General features: G+C 51.2%; 2 protein-coding genes and 1 long non-coding RNA gene across 4 annotated transcripts; 1 reads left to right on the top strand and 2 right to left on the bottom strand.

Moving 5' to 3' along the window:
- Positions 1-2,556: 2,556 nt before the first annotated feature.
- On the bottom strand, positions 2,557-6,021 carry PGP (phosphoglycolate phosphatase). The gene is made up of 2 exons (XM_077274526.1): positions 5,242-6,021; positions 2,557-3,013 (listed from the first exon to the last, which is right to left on the bottom strand). Exons 1-2 carry the CDS (start codon positions 5,834-5,836, stop codon positions 2,688-2,690), a joined length of 921 nt encoding a protein of 306 aa, XP_077130641.1. The 5' UTR covers positions 5,837-6,021; the 3' UTR covers positions 2,557-2,687.
- Positions 6,022-8,842: 2,821 nt separating this feature from the next.
- On the top strand, positions 8,843-10,950 carry LOC143785559 (uncharacterized). Its single transcript, XR_013218016.1, has 2 exons — positions 8,843-9,962; positions 10,168-10,950. It is a non-coding gene; the product is annotated as an uncharacterized LOC143785559 (long non-coding RNA).
- Positions 10,131-18,462, bottom strand: LOC143785554 (testis-expressed protein 47-like). Of its 2 annotated transcripts, XM_077274527.1 has the most exons (8): positions 17,939-18,462; positions 17,584-17,661; positions 13,880-13,952; positions 13,430-13,533; positions 12,432-12,490; positions 12,088-12,289; positions 11,280-11,439; positions 10,131-10,265 (listed from the first exon to the last, which is right to left on the bottom strand). In XM_077274527.1, the coding sequence occupies exons 1-8, from the start codon at positions 18,122-18,124 to the stop codon at positions 10,228-10,230; spliced, it is 900 nt and encodes a 299-aa protein (XP_077130642.1). In that variant the 5' UTR covers positions 18,125-18,462; the 3' UTR covers positions 10,131-10,227. The 2 variants fall into 2 exon arrangements, with proteins under 2 accessions (XP_077130642.1, XP_077130643.1); XM_077274528.1 differs by lacking the exon at positions 17,584-17,661 and having other exon boundaries at positions 17,939-18,453.
- Positions 18,463-18,769: the final 307 nt, after the last annotated feature.

The raw sequence follows: 18,769 nt of genomic DNA on the forward strand, positions 1-18,769 counted from the left end.
GAGACCAAGACCTGCCCGCACTTCCTGTAGAGATATAGTCCAGCCCCACTTCCTGTATAGACCCACCACTTCCTATAGAGACCAAGACCTGCCCGCACTTCCTGTAGAGATATAGTCCCGCCTCACTTCCTGTAGATATAGACCTGCCTCCTCTTCCTGTAAATATAGACTTGCCTCCACTTCCTTAAGATATAGACCCTCCTCAATTTCCTGTATAGATCCGCCCCTACTTCTTGTAGAGATATAGACCCACCTGCCCTTCCTGTAGATAAAGGCCCACCCCCACTTCCTGTAAATATAGATTTGCCTCCACTTCCTGTATATATAGACCTGCCTCCACTTCCTGTAGATTTAGATCCGCCCCTACTTCTTGCAGATAGACCCACCCCCACTTCCTCTATAGACCCGCCCCTTTCTGTAAAGATAGAGACCCACCTCACTTCCTCTATAGACCCGCCCCTTTCTGTAAAGATATAGACCCGCCCTACTTCCTGTAGAGATATAGACACACCCCTACTTCCTGTAGAAATATAGACCCGTCTACACTTCCTGTAGAGACCAAGACCTGTCCATACTTCCTGTAGAGATAGACCCGACTTCACTTCCTGTAGAGATATAGACCCACCACTTCCTGCAGAGACCAAGACCTGCCTGCACTTCCTGTAGATAGACCTGCCACCACTAACTGTAGAGATATAGACCCATCCCCGCTTCCTGTACAAATATAGACCCACGCTTACTTCCTGTAGAGATATAGACCCACCCCCACTTCCTGTACAAATAGACCCACCCTTACTTCCTGTAGAGATATAGACCCGCCCCTACTTTCTGTAGATATGGACCCGCCCCCACTTCCTGTAGATATAGACTCACCTTAACTTCCTGTAGATAGACCCACCACTTCCTCTAGAGACCAAGACGTGCCCGCACTTCCTGTAAAGATATAGTCCCGCCCCCACTTCCTGTTGATATAAACCCACCCCCATTTCCTGTAGATATAGAGCCGCCCTCTCTTCATGTAGATATATAAACCCGCCCCCATTTCTTGTAGCGATATAGACATGCCCCCACTTCCTGTAGATGAAGGCCCACCCCCATTTCCTGTATAGACCCGCCCCTAGTTCCTATACAGCCATAGAGCAAACCCTAGTTTCTGTACAGCTATAGACCCGCCCCTACATCTTATATAGACCCGCCCCCACTTCCTGTACAGATATAGGCACACCCCACTTCCTGTACAGATATAGCCTCCCCCCCACACACTTCCTGCAGATATATAGACCCGCCCCCACTTCCTGTACAGCCATAGACCTGCCCATACATCTTGTAGATATAGAGCAGCCCCCACTTCCTGTAGATATATATTTCTCTTCTCTGCTGCTAAAGAAGGATTACACTTGACAACAGGCAGTGGACAGCAGGTTGGGACACATCTAGTAGTAGATGATGCTCTGTACAGAATTTTTTTTGGGGGGTGATAGGATAATATTTATAAATTAATTGATTTACAGATTTTTGTTTATTTATCACATTATCAAAGGTCTGGAAATACAAAGACTAATTATTGAAAGTGATCACTAACCCTTCACCCATCTCCTCTGTCCCACAGTCACACTTGCAGGTGAAGACAGAGGCAGCAGAATGGCCGCTCCTACAGCCTCAGCAGAGAACCACATTTCCTATGACATCCAGCGGAACAGCACATGCTCACTCTATGCACTCACACAATGCATGCTCACTCTATGCACACTCACACAATGCATGCTCACTCTATGCACTCACACAATGCACGCTCACTCTATGCACTCAGACAATGCATGCTCACTCTATGCATGCTCACTCTATGCACTCACACAATGCATGCTCACTATGCACTCACCTTATGCACACTCTATGCATGCTCGATGTACAGAACAATGTAAACTGTACGTTATTTGTATTCTATTTAAAAGGAATATGATTTCCTTAAATGGTGTTTGCGAACACGTGATCCTACAAACTTAAATTTCTGTATACCCCAAACTTTAGAGGACAGAACTCTTTCTGCTGGCAACATGTGCAAAGCTAGCCCAAAGTATTGAAAGGGTTACCAAAGTATTCGTAATGTGATAGTTCTCACCTCTCTGCTTTTTCCATAGCTCCTTATTATGGAGGGTGATGAACACCGCAGCTCTGCATTTTGTCACCCCCCTTCTAAATACAGCTGCAACCATTGCAGGAGTCCCCAATTCCCCTACAGGTGGGGGACCCCAACCTATCATAAATAGCCCTTATAGCACTAAGGATGCCCCTTGATATTCCGCCTTCAAGGCTGGCTAGGTCCTCCACCAGTCACCAATTTTCCTGTTTGACTGCTGCATCCAGTCACTGGCTATAAGTGACCAAAGTGATTGGCTGCAGCGGTCACGTCTGTCTGCAGTGAGCAGGAAGTATGGGGTTGTCTTTCATCGTAGCGGAAGTCCATCCCTATGGAAGTGATGGGACCAAAAACTATAGTATGTGTGTAATCTATCCTTCTGTAAGGGTCTCGTTCCCACCCCCCTTCCCTGCCAAAACAATGAGCTGAAATTGAACGCAGTTTCTGTAAAATATTTCAATATTTTATAAAATAAATAATACAGATATAATTTTTTATTCTATGTAAATTCTGCTGCAGTTGATTGAACCGTTCCTTCTGGTAAAAGCGGTCACTGATCAGCAGGAGACAGTGCCGGAAGGAGGTCGGCCACAGAGTCCACGTAGAAATCCGGGACCAAGGAGAGGGAGCCGTTTTCTTGGTGGGACTTTGCTTCCTCCAGGCTGGAGAATCCGGTCAGGGTCAGGAGTGTTCGAATCCCGCAGGTGGAGCCCATCTGAATGTCTGTGTCCAGGCGATCTCCCACCATCACAGTCCTTGATGGATCCAAGCCACATTCTTTGACTACGCAGTCGTAGAGGAAGGAGTTGGGCTTCCCGATGACCTGGGCTTTGCGATGAGCTGCAGTTTCCACTGCTCGCACCATGCAGCCGGTTCCTATTAAAAAAAAAAAGGACAACTGATAAAAAGTCTGAGCGCTTCTAAAGAAAAGAAAAATTGGACGGATCAATTTAGGAGTCCAGCGAAAAAGTGAGAGAATGAGTCCAATGTATCCTGACTCCCCCCAGAGAAGTCTGAAATCTGCAGTGAGAGCTCAGCAGGGAGGAGGGGCACTGAGGAGCTGTCAATCAGGCTAAGGTGGGTGGAGGGTCCGCAGCAGGGAGGAGGGGCACTGAGGAGCTGTCAATCAGGCTAAGGTGGGTGGAGGGTCCGCAGCAGGGAGGGGGGGCACTGAGGAGCTGTCAATCAGGCTAAGGTGGGTGGAGGGTCCGCAGCAGGGAGGAGGGGCACTGAGGAGCTGTCAATCGGGCTAAGGTGGGTGGAGGGTCCGCAGCAGGGAGGAGGGGCACTGAGGAGCTGTCAATCGGGCTAAGGTGGGTGGAGGGTCCACAGCAGGGAGGAGGGGCACTGAGGAGCTGTCAATCAAGCTAAGGTGGGTGGAGGGTCCGCAGCAGAGAGGAGGGGCACTGAGGAGAAGTCAATCAGGTGGGTGGCTGGAGATTCCGCAGCAGGGAGGGGCACTGAGGAGCTGTCAATCAGGTGGGTGGCTGGAGATTCCGCAGCAGGGAGGGGCACTGAGGAGCTGTCAATCAGGTGGGTGGAGATTCTGCAGCAGGGAGGAGGGGTACTGAGGAGCTGTCAATTAGGGTAGGTTTGGGCGGAGATTCTGCAGCAGGGAGGAGGGGCACTGAGGAGCTGTCAATCAGGCTAAGGTGGGTGGAGAGTCCGCAGCAGGGAGGAGGGGCACTGAGGAGCTGTCAATCAGGTGGGTGGAGATTCCGCAGCAGGGAGGAGGGGCACTGAAGAGCTGTCAATCAGGCAATGCTGATAAGAGATTCAGCAGCTGGGGGGAGGGGTACTGAGCTGTCAATCTGGCTAGTGGGCAGAGATTGAGTTTACCTTGTATAAAGGATCATACAGTTATGCTGACACGGACATTAAGCCAAGATAATACTGGATGCACATTAGGGACCTCAGACAGCAGATTTCTGAAAATCTCGTCCAGTGAAGGTCGCCATGTTGGATGACAATACCACAACCTAGTGGTCAATCTAGAGAAACCGACGGCTCAGTCTCTATTACAGCCCGGTCTCCAGCTGATGGCATGTAGATCTGTTGTTCAACACCAATCTCTATAAATCAATTAGATCACCAAGCGGGAAAAGATCTATCATATCTGCCGTCAGCTCCATCTTGAGCCAAGAAAAAACGCTGATGGACTTTGTCTAAATCGGCCTAAATCTCTAGTTCGTGGCGGCTCCCAGGGATCGCCCTAGACTAATTTTTACATGAAGATCTGGCCCAGGGCGCTGGGAAGAAATAACATTCTCACCAACTTGACTACTGCCATTCCTCCAGTGCTGCCTGTGACTCCCGTCGGCTTCCTCATGACCGCTGCAGTCAGTCTCTGATAGGCTGCAGCGGTCATGTTCCACCAGAACCAAAAGAGGAAGCAATAAGTCCAGCACTGAACACACAGAGCGATCTGGGGCGCTGCCGGCTCCGGCCCCGCGGGGGTCGTCTGTGATTGTAGTGTGTGAACAGGTAATATAACCGGACACATGCAGACGCGTCACCGGCCACCAGTCATAGACAAGATGTGAAGTAACGAGCCGAGCGACGGTGACAACAGCGCCACTTCCTCCTCTGTCACAATCATTTATTTAATTTTTTTTTTGTGGTGAGAAAATTCTAAAGCTTGACTAAACTTTACCCAATTCAACACGGCCCAATATCTTTTCAGTGGGAAACTGACGACGTCTGACGTAATTGACGGCGTTTTTCCATTCAATTGCGGCCAGTGTCAGTCGGACATTGTGGCATTTCTATAGCGCCTCATTTATAAGACCTATGTTAACGGGAAAACCTGCCCTAGTTACCATAGCAACCAATTTCAGCTCAGTTTTAACAGAAACCTGCCCTAATTACCATAGCAACCAATCCCAGCTCAGATTTAACAGAACCCTGCCCCAGTAACCCATAGCTACCAATCAAAAATCAGTTTCAAGAGACAACTGTCCTAGTTACCCAGTGCAGCCAATCAGAGCGCAGCTTCCATTTCAGTAAAACTGTAAGCTGCGCTCTGATAGGTTGCTATGGGAAACAAGGTCAGTCTTTATATAGGAGGCAGAGCGGCGTCTCCTTCAGTCCCGTCGGGTCAGTACCGGGGATGACGCGTCCTCCCTCCAGCGGCAGGCGGGTGTCGGTGTTGGTGGCGATGAACAGGCAGTCCGGGTCCTGCAGATAGTGGAGCGCCCGCGTCAGTTTCATGTAGCTGAAATGCTCGTCGAAGCCGACCACCACGGCCCGCACCTCCGGGTCCTTCTCCAGCGCCGCCCAGTCCTTCATGCCGCCGGTCACCGGCTCCGGGCCGCTCCCCACATGCGGGATCCCCGCCGCCTCCAGCTCCCGGCTCAGCGCCGTGCCGCCGATCAGATAGACCTTGCCCTGCAGCCGCGCCTCGTCCCGCAGGTACCGGGCCGTGCAGTACGCGGTGCCGAACACCTCCCCCGGCTCCGCGCCGAAGCCCAGCCGGCCCAGCTTGTCGGCGTACATGGCCCGGGTCTTGGTGCTGTTGTTCGTCAGGTAGAAGACCCGCTTCCCGCTGCTCCGCAGGGCGGTGACCAGCTCCGGGGCCCCCGGCACCGCCTCGTCCCCCCGCCACAGCACCCCGTCACAGTCAAAGAGCACCGTGTCCACCGAGGCCAGGACCCGGCGGGACAGCTCCCCGCTCAGCCGCGAGCACTTGGAGGCCGCCATGTCTTCTCCCTGGACACCGGGAGCGACCGGAAGAGGCGGCTCTGAAGAGATCAGTCACCGACTGGGGACGGCGCCCGGATCAATGTCTGCCCGATATGTGCGGCAATGTGGCTGCCAGGACAAGTGGTGGCGTATCGGGCGATCAGAATGGCGACATCGCACCTGTCTGTCTGAGAGGACGTGGGTGGGGAAGAGGAGAAGTCTGTGGGGTGGGGAAAAGGGGACAAGAGGACATCGGTGGGGACGAGAGGAGGCGTCTGTAAGGAAGAGGGGACGAGAGGACATCGGTAGGGGCGAACAACGGGACGTCTGTGGGGAAGAGGGGACGTCTGTGGGGTGGGGAAAAGGGGACAAGAGAACGTCTAAGGAAGAGGGGACGAGAGGACATCGGTAGGGACGGAAGAGGGGACGAGAGGAGGCGTCTGTAAGGAAGAGGGGACGAGAGGACATCGGTAGGGACGAACAAGGTGACGTCTGTGGGGAAGAGGGGACGTCTGTGGGGTGGGGAAAAGGGGACAAGAGAACGTCTAAGGAAGAGGGGACGAGAGGACATCGGTAGGGACGAACAAGGCGACGTCTGTGGGGAAGAGGGGACGTCTGTGGGGTGGGGAAAAGGGGACAAGAGAACGTCTAAGGAAGAGGGGACGAGAGGACATCGGTAGGGACGAACAAGGTGACGTCTGTGGGGAAGAGGGGACGTCTGTGGGGTGGGGAAAAGGGGACAAGAGAACATCTAAGGAAGAGGGGATGAGAGGACATCGGTAGGGACGAACAAGGCGACGTCTGTGGGGAAGAGGGGACGAGAGGAGGCGTCTGTAAGGAAGAGGGGACGAGAGGACATCGGTAGGGGCGAACAAGGGGACGTCAGTGGGGAAGAGGGGACGTCTGTGGGGTGGGGAAAAGGGGACAAGAGAACGTCTAAGGAAGAGGGGACGAGAGGACATCGGTAGGGATGAACAAGGGGACGTCAGTGGGGAAGAGGGGACGTCTGTGGGGTGGGGAAAAGGGGACAAGAGGACGTCTGTGGGGAAGCGGGGACAAGAAGACATCGGTAGGGACGGAAGAGGGGATGAGAGGAGGCGTCTGTAAGGAAGAGGGGACGAGAGGACATCAGTAGGGGCGAACAAGGGGACGTCAATGGGGAAGAGGGGACGTCTGTGGGGAAGAGGAGACGTCTGTGGGGTGGGGAAAAGGGGACAAGAGGACGTCTGTAAGGAAGAGGGGACGAGAGGACATCGGTAGGGACGAACAAGGGGACGTCAGTGGGGAAGAGGGGACGTCTGTGGGGAAGAGGAGACGTCTGTGGGGTGGGGAAAAGGGGACAAGAGGACGTCTGTGGGGAAGCGGGGACAAGAAGACATCGGTAGGGACGGAAGAGGGGACGAGAGGAGGCGTCTGTAAGGAAGAGAGGACATCGGTAGGGGCGAACAAGGGGACGTCAGTGGGGAAGAGGGGACGTCAGTGGGGACGAGAGGACATCGGTAGGGGCGAACAAGGGGACGTCAGTGGGGAAGAGGGGACGTCAGTGGGGACAAGAGGACATCGGTAGGGGCGAACAAGGGGACGTCAGTGGGGAAGAGGGGACGAGAGGACGTCTGTAAAGTAGAGAGGATGTGGGTGGGGACGAACAAGAGGACCGCGGTGGAGAAGAGGGGATGTCGGTAGGGATGAACAAGGGGACGTCAGTGGGGACGAACAAGAGGACCGTGGTGGAGAAGAGGGGACGTCGGTAGGGATGAACAAGGGGACATCACTGGGGACAAATAAGAGGACCGCATTGGGGAAGAGGGGACATCTGTGGGGACGAATAAGAGGACCGCGGTGGGGAAGAGAGGACGTTGGTAGGGACACTAGTGGGGACGAACAAGAGGATGTCAGTGGGGACGAACAAGGGGACGTCAGTGGGGATGAGAGGACATCGGTAGGGGCGAACAAGGGGACGTCAGTGGGGAAGAGGGGATGAGAGGATGTGGGTGGGGACGAACAAGAGGACCGCGGTGGAGGAGAGGGGATGTCGGTAGGGATGAACAAGGGGATGTCAGTGGGGACGAACAAGAGGACCGTGGTGGAGAAGAGGGGACGTCAGTGGGGACAAATAAGAGGACCGCAGTGGGGAAGAGAGGACGTCGGTAGGGACGAACAAGGGGACATCACTGGGGACGAATAAGAGGACCGTGGTGGGGAAGAGAGGACGTCAGTAGGGACGAACAAGGGGACGTCAGTGGGGACAAATAAGAGGACCGCAGTGGGGAAGAGGGGACATCTGTGGGGACGAATAAGAGGACCGCGGTGGGGAAGAGAGGACATTGGTAGGGACACTAGTGGGGACGAACAAGAGGATGTCAGTGGGGACGAACAAGAGGATGTCAGTGGGGACGAACAAGGGGACGTCAGTGGGGACGAATAAGGACTGCAGTGGGGATGAGAGGACGTCTGTGGGGACGAACAAGGGGACGTCAGTGGGGATGAATAAGAGGACCGCGGTGGGGAAGAGGGGGCGAGAGGACATCGGTAGGGACGAACAAGAGGACATCGGTAGAGACAAACAAGGGGACATCATTGAGGACGAATAAGAGGACCGCGGTGGGGAAGAGAGGACGTTGGTAGGGAAGAACAAGGGGACGTCAGTGGGGACGAACAAGAGGACGTCAGTGGGGACGAATAATAGGACCGCGGTGGGGAAGAGGTGACGAGATGACATCGGTAGGGGCGAACAAGGGGACGTCAGTGGGGACGAACAAGAAGACCTCGGTGGGGAAGAGGGGACGAGAGGACGTCGATGGGGAAGTGGAGATGAGAAGATGTCGGTAGGGGGATGAGGTGACGAGCGGACATCTGTGGGGATGAGAGAAAGTGTGTGGGGGCAATTGAGGGGACATTGGTAGGGGCATTGGTGGCCATGAGTGGATTTTGGGGATTAGGGGACGTCCATGGGGATGAGAATATGTCGGAGGCAGCGCGGGTGGGGACGAATCGGGACAACGGTGGGAAGAAGGGCACGTCGGTGGGGATGAGCGGATATCCGTGGGGATGTGGGGGCGAACAAGATGTTGGTAGGGGAGAGGGCACGTCGGCAATGAGCGGGTGTTAAGGCCCAGGAAACGTCGGTGGGGATGAGCAGATGTTGGAGGGGACGTTAGTGGGGATAAGGGGACGAGCTGACATTGGTGGGGACGAGGTCACATTGGTGGGGATGAGGGCACGTCGGTGGGGGTGAACGAGGAGACATTGGTAGGGGCGAGGGTATGTCGGCGATGAGCGGACGTCGGTTGTGACGACCAAGGGGACGTCAGTGGGGAATAAGGGGTGAGTGGACGTCGGCGGGGATGAGCAGATGTTGGAGGGGATGTCGATGGGAATGAGCGGACATCCGTGGGGATGAGTGGGCATCGGTGGGGGCGAACAAGGAGACGTTGGTATTGGCGAAAGTACGTCAGCGATGAGTGGATGTTGGGGACAAGGGATCGTCCGTGGGGACAAGAGGATGTCGGTGGGGATGAGCAGATGTTGGAGGGGACGAATGAGGGGATGTCTGTGGGGATGAGCGGATGTCGGTAAGGATGAGGGGACAAGCGAACATCCATGGGGATGAGAGGAAGTCTATAAAGGGGACATTGGAAGGGGCAAGGGCGCATTGGTGACGATGAGCAGATATTGGGGATGAGAGGGCGCCGGTGGGGACACGACACATGTTCGTGGGGACGTCGGTTAAGATGAGTGGATGTCGGTAGGGACAAGCGGACGTCGATTGGGGTGAATGAGGGGATGTTGGTAAGGGCAAGGGCACACCAGTAGTGATGAGCAGATGTTGGGGACGTCGGTAGGGATGAAGGGATTTCGGTGGTGATGAGGGGACATAGGTAGTAGCGAACAGACATCCGTGGAGATGAGGGAACGTTGATAGGGACGAGAGCATGTCGGTGATGAGTGGATGTGAGGACGTTGGTAGGGAGAAGCGGATGTCGGTGGTGCTGAGCAACCAAATTTTTTGTGATTTGCATCCTGCACATCCAGCTGGATACATTTGCCCGTGCAGTCTGCTGTATGAGACTAGACTCCGTCTGTATTCGTACCGCATGAATTCGCTGCCGATTTTCCTTCTGAAGGATACAGACTGGCATTTTTGGTGAGCTGCGCCTGCTCCACCACATAAACTGATCAGCGCCAATGTCAGCTTATGCTGCGGGGATCCACCATGGACAGCACTCTGCAATGCTGAGGGTGAACCTTGCAGTACCTGAGATTAGGAGTAATGTCTTCATGTTAACTGAAAAATAAATAGTCACCGCAATAGTTCATTTCTTGTATTTTGTTTATTTTGTGAAATCTAGAAGAAAACCGCGAGCAGTGAATGAAGGGCTGTAGGAGCGGAGGAGGACTCAGGACGTCTTCTATACATACAGGTGCTGAGGAGCCGGCCAGAGAAAAGCTGTAAGGAAAGGAGGATACAGAGGAACGAGTTCAGATCGTCTGGTTTTGCTTTTTTAGAATACATTTCTTACAACACCACAAAGCAGGATTCTGGTCCCCTGGAAGAGTCCAGACTAAAATATCCCAATCCATCGTCCTTAAGGCTGGACATGACATGAGGCAGCTGTAGGCCGAGTGCTCGTGCGACCTCCAGCAATCTCTCCAGACTCTTCCTTAGGTCGCAGTCAGAGGTCCGTATAAATCGGACCACAATGCAGAGACCGGCCGGCGGCTCTGACGACCCGAGTGCGACACCTTCATATATTTCTATACAGCTGTTGTGCTCAGGTTGGGAGACCCGTGACCAGTCCGTACATTGCTGTACAATCTCTACAGCCGTCTGAGGATTTTAATGAAAGGTCAATTTCAGTTTCATGTTTTAACAAGCAGCTTGCAATTTTAACCATTACTGAACCAAAGACCACCCCTTTATATCCTATCTATTGCTCGTTGTTCTGAGACGTGTTCGGGGGGGATAGACCTTTGGATGCCGCAGCGTGTCACACTGGTACCATATAATAACGCCGTGTGGTGTCATTTTGTTCCTTCTGCCATATGTGTCTCCCCATTTACTGTACGACTCATTTTTATTATGTTCTCTGTGTATATATCTTTCTTAATAAAACCTGTTGTTTGGTAGTCTACCTTTTTTAATGCCCAGGATTTGTGTTCTCAGCAGGGAGATTTGTCTCCTGTGTCAATTCTTGGCCAAAGTCGCGCAAGTCCCTTGTTCTGATGATTGTTGGCGGTGCGTACGCACTGATTTACCAATTACTACCTATTCAGGACATAATGGGCAATCAAATTTATGAAGATGGCAACGCCCCTTTAAGTGGTATTCTGGCTCTGATCAGTTCCACATAAAAAATAACTAGGGGTTTGTGACGTCACATCTACTGATACCTGCCAGGTTAGATATGCGGTAAGCATGTGTCCTGTCCTACACACCATGACGCGCTCTGTACGGGTTTACCTGAAGCAACAGAACTGTTGATCGGCTTGTTATACATTTTGAGGAACTTTTCTGGTGTGAGAAACGTCTCGGAGCGAATAAGGAAGTCGATGTTTTCTTCTCTGACCAGCAGTTCTGGCGCCAAGTCATGCAGATTTCCTCCCAGACCTTTGCTGCCAGGCTGCACAAATATATGCATTCAGCTATAAGAAAAGCTTTACCATACAAGTCTAGAACGTCAGCATCCAATATATTACGGCCTATAATCGCTGTCCTATACGCCTTCACTTAAGTAGATCGTTTTCTAAGTACAAAGTTACGAAACTTAGATTTTCTACCGATTTGCTTCTGCAGATTGTGAAGTCCTTTACCTCACCGCGTGCTTTTGCAAAACTGATATGAATGGATCAGAGCTCAAGCGCCCAACTGTCTGCTCTCCCCTCCCTTCACCCAGTGTTAGAGGTTGCAGTGGAAAGATAGGCGTATACAGATATGCAGTGGACAGGGGAGAAAGTAGCTAAAGTCTTATGGAGAGTAGAGAGGTAGAAAAGTAAATAAGTGCTGATATATGAGCAGTTTGGAAAGACCTGACTAGCCCCCGGGTAAATTTCCCAGCCCTCACCAACTGAATAAATGGCCTTCTCAGAAGAGACCTCAATGGTGATGGGCGGGGATAAGCCGGCAGGGGGTTCACATCGGAATAGTCAGATCTTATCCCGTGTGGTCCACATTTTTTCAAACTGATTTCTCCGAAACAACGACCAAAATGAGCTAATATTCTGCGAGTGGATAAAATCAGCGTATTTTTTTTCGCTACGGGTGAACTTACACTTAGTATCTGAGACAAGAACACTCCTAACTTCAACATAAGAGTGAAACATTCTTCCACCACGGTCTCCTCCGAAAGTCCAGACCCAACGTCACCCAAGTACTGCGTGGGCAGCGTCACGATGTGGAAATACCACTGCGGAAGCAGCCTGCTCCGGATGTTGTGCGAGATCACAAGGATTCTGATGTCCTGCAGAAGTGATCTGGAAAATATGGATGGGTTATGTGCGGACGCAGTAAATTGTGAGGATCACACCTGCACGTAGCGTTACATAACTATTCCAGATGTTCTAGAAAACACGTAATTCGATATTGGTTCTCACAAAAAAAATTATAAACTCGTACTTTGCACCCTGGATCTGAATGAGATCTTGATTTATCCCAGAGAGGATTTCGGAAGAAGCCTACGGAAGCAATGAATAGGGAGACATTAACAACACACAGGACAGTTACTGAGGGCTTCATAAGAGATCATACTGTAGAATTGAAGGGGTTATTTCCCATTGTCACAAATTGGTATTGTCAGATAGAGCTTGTAAAAACAAGCACTTTTCCAATTTACAGCTTATTAAAATTTGCTGCCGTTCTTGAGATATTAACACTTTTCTTTTGATTACATCTCGTTGCCTAGGAGACCGACCACTTGGTCTCCAAGGCAACAAGATGAAAAGAAAAAAATATTAATATGTCAAGAACGACTGGAAATTTTAACAAGCAGTAAATTGCAAAATTGGTTGTTTTTACAAGCGCTATCTGACAACATCCATTTATAAATGAAAAAAATAAAGTAAAAATGTTTTTAAAAATATTATAACAAAAAAAACTAGAGGTTTGAGTCAATCCTGCTTTTCTTAGTTCAAAAATAATAATATAAAAAGTAATCATATTTGGTATTGTACATAGGTACCCCAAGAAAAAAAAAAAAAAGTTGCGGCTCTTGGAAGGGAGGGAGGAAAAAAACAAAAGTGCAAAAAAGAAAAAACACGTCACACAGGTTTTAAAAGGCATAGATGCAGGTGCAAAATTTGTGACATTTTCTGGTTTAAAGCTTAATAAATCTGTCTATAAAGTATTTGGTCATACCCCTCTTGGACTTTACACCTATTTTTTCTGCCCTTGGTAGGAACGCTATAAAAATAATTATCAGTTTGCAACTTTTTAGGACCAAAAATTGTCAAAAAAGTTCAATGTGTAGTGGTCAGGAATGGTACTGCAATGTCCCCCCCCCTATTCACTTGGGGAGGATCCCACCCTCCTGATATTAATGACTTATTAAAATATATCTGAAGGTCCTGGAACGCCCCTTTAATTCCCAGTCCACATTCCCATTTCATAGCACTCACCTCAATCATATGAATGACACAGCCGGGGTAGAGCAGCAGTAATCCGGAGATGGATTCTCCCAGGTTGGATTTTATCAGTCGATGAAATAATCTTTCGTAATGATCTGTGTGCAGAGAAGAAGAAATCATCATCGTCATCAATCCATATGTTAGATTTTTTTTACATGAGAAATCTTGTGATAGTAAGACATGGCATTTAAAAGTAAGTACACCAGCCTCCTTAGGTCTAAGATCTATTTAATAATGTGCAGTTGGCATTGTGAAATCTGCTTTAAAAAATAATAATTAAAAAAATGCCCTGGAAAACCCCTTTAAATATAGACCCCCTACATATTTTTATTTTATTTTAATGGATCGGGGGATAAAAAAAAAAAAAGTTTTGCAATCGGGTCTGCAATTACGTAAGAAAAAAAATGTTTTCAAAGTTTGTGGTTTTTGCGCAGCAGTTACCTGGTATATCCCCGCGATGCGCTTGCCCCGGAGTTATCCTCGCTACGTAGATCATTCGATGAGTTATTGACTTCTGCAGAAAGTACACCACAAAGAGATTAGAAATGGATACTGCGACAACGCGGTGTGCGCCTCTGATTTCGCTCCCCCAGGCCTTTTTAGGCTCAGGCAGAGGTTTGCTGTATGAGTATTCGGATGGTTCAGTTTCCATTATGGCCACTAAACGACTGAGCTCTGTGTACCCAGGACTGGCTCTGGGACATGTCTCCTGACACGCTCATCTCAGCTATACTGCACACTCGACTCTGCTGCTCCAAGGCGCCTGTGCTCTTACCCAGATAAATAGATTAAAAATTCTAATAAAAAGGGGGTAACATAAACGCTGCTGGGAATGACGGGCGGTAATGTCGCCATAAGAATTTATGGAATGAAAAAGGATTATGTGTTCCAACATCGGACAGATGTAATCCTCAGGAATCAATCCACCGCTGCACATTCTGTTTAGCTCATTGTCCTCCTACTCAATGCTGCTGTTCCAAGATGCCTCTCTGCACACTCTGCTCTGCTACTCCATCGTTTTGGCCTGCGTATCCAACTGCACTTTTCAACACCGCTCCAAGACTCCACCTGCATATCCAGCTCTGCTGTATCACGCTGCACCACGTGCCGACCTGCATATCCAGCTCCGCTATTCCAGGTGCTAACTAGCGTATCCAGCTCTGCTGTTCCATGCCATTCAAGTGATTACCTGTATATCCAACATATCCAAATCTGCTGGTCCATGCACTGACCTACATATCCAGGTGCGTGTTCCATGCCATTCAAGTGCTGACCAACATATCCAAATCTGCTGTTCCACACTGCTCCAGTGCTGACCTACTAAACAGCTCTATTGTTCTACACTGCTCCAGTGCTGGTCTGCATATCCAGCTCCACTATTCCAGGTGCTAACTAGCATATCCAGCTGTGCTTTTCCGCGCTGCTCCAGTGCTGACCTGCACATCCAGCTCTGCTATTCCACACTGCTCCAGTGCTGACCTGCACATCCAGCTCTGCTATTCCACACTGCTCCAGTGGCGACCTGCACATCCAGCTCTGCTATTCCACACTGCTCCAGTGGCGACCTGCACATCCAGCTCTGCTATTCCACACTGCTCCAGTAGTGACCTGCACATCCAGCTCTGCTATTCCACACTGCTCCAGTGGCGACCTGCACATCCAGCTCTGCTATTCCACACTGCTCCAGTAGTGACCTGCACATCCAGCTCTGCTATTCCACACTGCTCTAGTGGCGACCTGCACATCCAGCTCTGCTATTCCACACTGCTCCAGTGGCGACCTGCACATCCAGCTCTGCTATTCCACACTGCTCCAGTAGTGACCTGCACATCCAGCTCTGCTATTCCACACTGCTCCAGTGGCGACCTGCACATCCAGCTCTGCTATTCCACACTGCTCCAGTAGTGACCTGCACATCCAGCTCTGCTATTCCACACTGCTCTAGTGGCGACCTGCACATCCAGCTCTGCTATTCCACACTGCTCCAGTAGTGACCTGCACATCCAGCTCTGCTGTTCCACACTGCTCCAGTAGTGACCTGCACATCCAGCTCTGCTATTCCACACTGCTCCAGTAGTGACCTGCACATCCAGCTCTGCTATTCCACACTGCTCCAGTGGCGACCTGCACATCCAGCTCTGCTATTCCACACTGCTCCAGTAGTGACCTGCACATCCAGCTCTGCTATTCCACACTGCTCCAGTAGTGACCTGCACATCCAGCTCTGCTATTCCACACTGCTCCAGTAGTGACCTGCACATCCAGCTCTGCTATTCCACACTGCTCCAGTAGTGACCTGCACATCCAGCTCTGCTATTCCACACTGCTCCAGTAGTGACCTGCACATCCAGCTCTGCTATTCCACACTGCTCCAGTGGCGACCCGCACATCCAGCTCTGCTATTCCACACTGCTCCAGTGGCGACCTGCACATCCAGCTCTGCTATTCCACACTGCTCCAGTAGTGACCTGCACATCCAGCTCTGCTATTCCACACTGCTCCAGTGGCGACCTGCACATCCAGCTCTGCTATTCCACACTGCTCCAGTAGTGACCTGCACATCCAGCTCTGCTATTCCACACTGCTCCAGTAGTGACCTGCACATCCAGCTCTGCTATTCCACACTGCTCCAGTAGTGACCTGCACATCCAGCTCTGCTATTCCACACTGCTCCAGTGGCGACCTGCACATCCAGCTCTGCTATTCCACACTGCTCCAGTGGCGACCTGCACATCCAGCTCTGCTATTCCACACTGCTCCAGTGGCGACCTGCACATCCAGCTCTGCTATTCCACACTGCTCCAGTAGTGACCTGCACATCCAGCTCTGCTATTCCACACTGCTCCAGTGGCGACCTGCACATCCAGCTCTGCTATTCCACACTGCTCCAGTAGTGACCTGCACATCCAGCTCTGCTATTCCACACTGCTCTAGTGGCGACCTGCACATCCAGCTCTGCTATTCCACACTGCTCCAGTAGTGACCTGCACATCCAGCTCTGCTATTCCACACTGCTCCAGTAGTGACCTGCACATCCAGCTCTGCTGTTCCACACTGCTCCAGTAGTGACCTGCACATCCAGCTCTGCTATTCCACACTGCTCCAGTAGTGACCTGCACATCCAGCTCTGCTATTCCACACTGCTCCAGTGGCAACCTGCACATCCAGCTCTGCTATTCCACACTGCTCCAGTAGTGACCTGCACATCCAGCTCTGCTATTCCACACTGCTCCAGTAGTGACCTGCACATCCAGCTCTGCTATTCCACACTACTCCAGTAGTGACCTGCACATCCAGCTCTGCTATTCCACACTGCTCCAGTAGTGACCTGCACATCCAGCTCTGCTATTCCACACTGCTCCAGTGGCGACCTGCACATCCAGCTCTGCTATTCCACACTGCTCCAGTGGCGACCTGCACATCCAGCTCTGCTATTCCACACTGCTCCAGTAGTGACCTGCACATCCAGCTCTGCTATTCCACACTGCTCCAGTGGCGACCTGCACATCCAGCTCTGCTATTCCACACTGCTCCAGTAGTGACCTGCACATCCAGCTCTGCTATTCCACACTGCTCCAGTAGTGACCTGCACATCCAGCTCTGCTATTCAACACTGCTCCAGTGGCGACCTGCACATCCAGCTCTGCTATTTCACACTGCTCCAGTGGCGACCTGCACATCCAGCTCTGCTATTCCACACTGCTCCAGTAGTGACCTGCACATCCAGCTCTGCTATTCCACACTGCTCCAGTGGCGACCTGCACATCCAGCTCTGCTATTCCACACTGCTCCAGTAGTGACCTGCACATCCAGCTCTGCTATTCCACACTGCTCCAGTAGTGACCTGCACATCCAGCTCTGCTGTTCCACACTGCTCCAGTAGTGACCTGCACATCCAGCTCTGCTATTCCACACTGCTCCAGTAGTGACCTGCACATCCAGCTCTGCTATTCCACACTGCTCCAGTGGCGACCTGCACATCCAGCTCTGCTATTCCACACTGCTCCAGTGGCGACCTGCACATCCAGCTCTGCTATTCCACACTGCTCCAGTAGTGACCTGCACATCCAGCTCTGCTATTCCACACTGCTCCAGTAGTGACCTGCACATCCAGCTCTGCTATTCCACACTGCTCCAGTGGCGACCTGCACATCCAGCTCTGTTGTTCCAATGCCGTCTGGTTCATCCCGATCCGCTGTACCTCGCTCTGGTCCATGCCTCACCTGGTGAAGTGGATTAGCAAACCAACCTCACCAGGCGATCCCATAACATACATGATTACAATAAAAACGGCTGATTTCTTGCAAGTAAAAGAACAAAACAGCGCCACCCCTGTCTCCGGGCTGAGTCTGGTATTACCGCTCTGATGAAGTGAATGAGTCTGACTTGCAGTACTAGACACAACCATGGACAGCTGTGGCGCTGTTTTTTTTTACATAAAGCAGCCATGTTTTTCTAACTCTGTGACTACACAATATTAGGAAAGCGGATACCACGAACCATGCGCTGGGCTTCAAGGAGCACGGTCAGGGCCGAGATGCGGGGGACACCGGGCGTGGACGAGGGTCTCACACGGGAGGCCATGACTGATGCTCTGTAGGCCACAGATGCTGCCATAACAACCTGCCGGCACTGCGAGCAGCTCCTAGGTTTCCATAGCAACCCCAGGAGACGGGGACTGATCATGGCAACCAGGTGACGAATGTACACAACAGGGAGGACCCCGGGTATCACATGGCTGACCACCAGGGAGACAGCGGAGGGGATAAATTAACCAGCAGCCTTCATTATTCATTAACTCCGTCAGCAGGAGAAGCCGACATCACGGGTGGCGAGGAAGGCGACCGCTGCCGACATCATGGAGCCCCCATAATGGTGACATAAGGGAATCGCATAGGTAACAATTACACAATATTACCCCATACAGGGCGGCTCCAGGCCCGCCTCGGGGGTCTCACGTCGCCATATATATACAGGGGATGTCAGGTGAGTGTGCACGGAGCAATTAAAGGGGGTGTCCATTACTAAGACCACCCCTTCTCAGTCCCTATGTCTCCCCTTTGTAAAATAATACAACCTACTGTATACTCACCTGCAGTGCCGCCACCGTTCCAGGGGGGTCTCTCCGTACGCCGCCATCTTTGTACTCCCGTGAAGCCCAGCATAGGAGAGGATGAATTTCATCATAAAATACAACATTATTCCAGCATATAACACAAGCGATCACAGGTCCACGTTCTCTAGGGGAAATAAAAAATTAAAGTGAAAAATAATTACAAAAAATAAATAAATAAAATAAAATAATAATAAAATAATAATAAAACATAAAAG

This window comes from Ranitomeya variabilis, chromosome 7, assembly GCF_051348905.1.
Source record: "Ranitomeya variabilis isolate aRanVar5 chromosome 7, aRanVar5.hap1, whole genome shotgun sequence".
NCBI lineage: Eukaryota > Metazoa > Chordata > Amphibia > Anura > Dendrobatidae > Ranitomeya > Ranitomeya variabilis.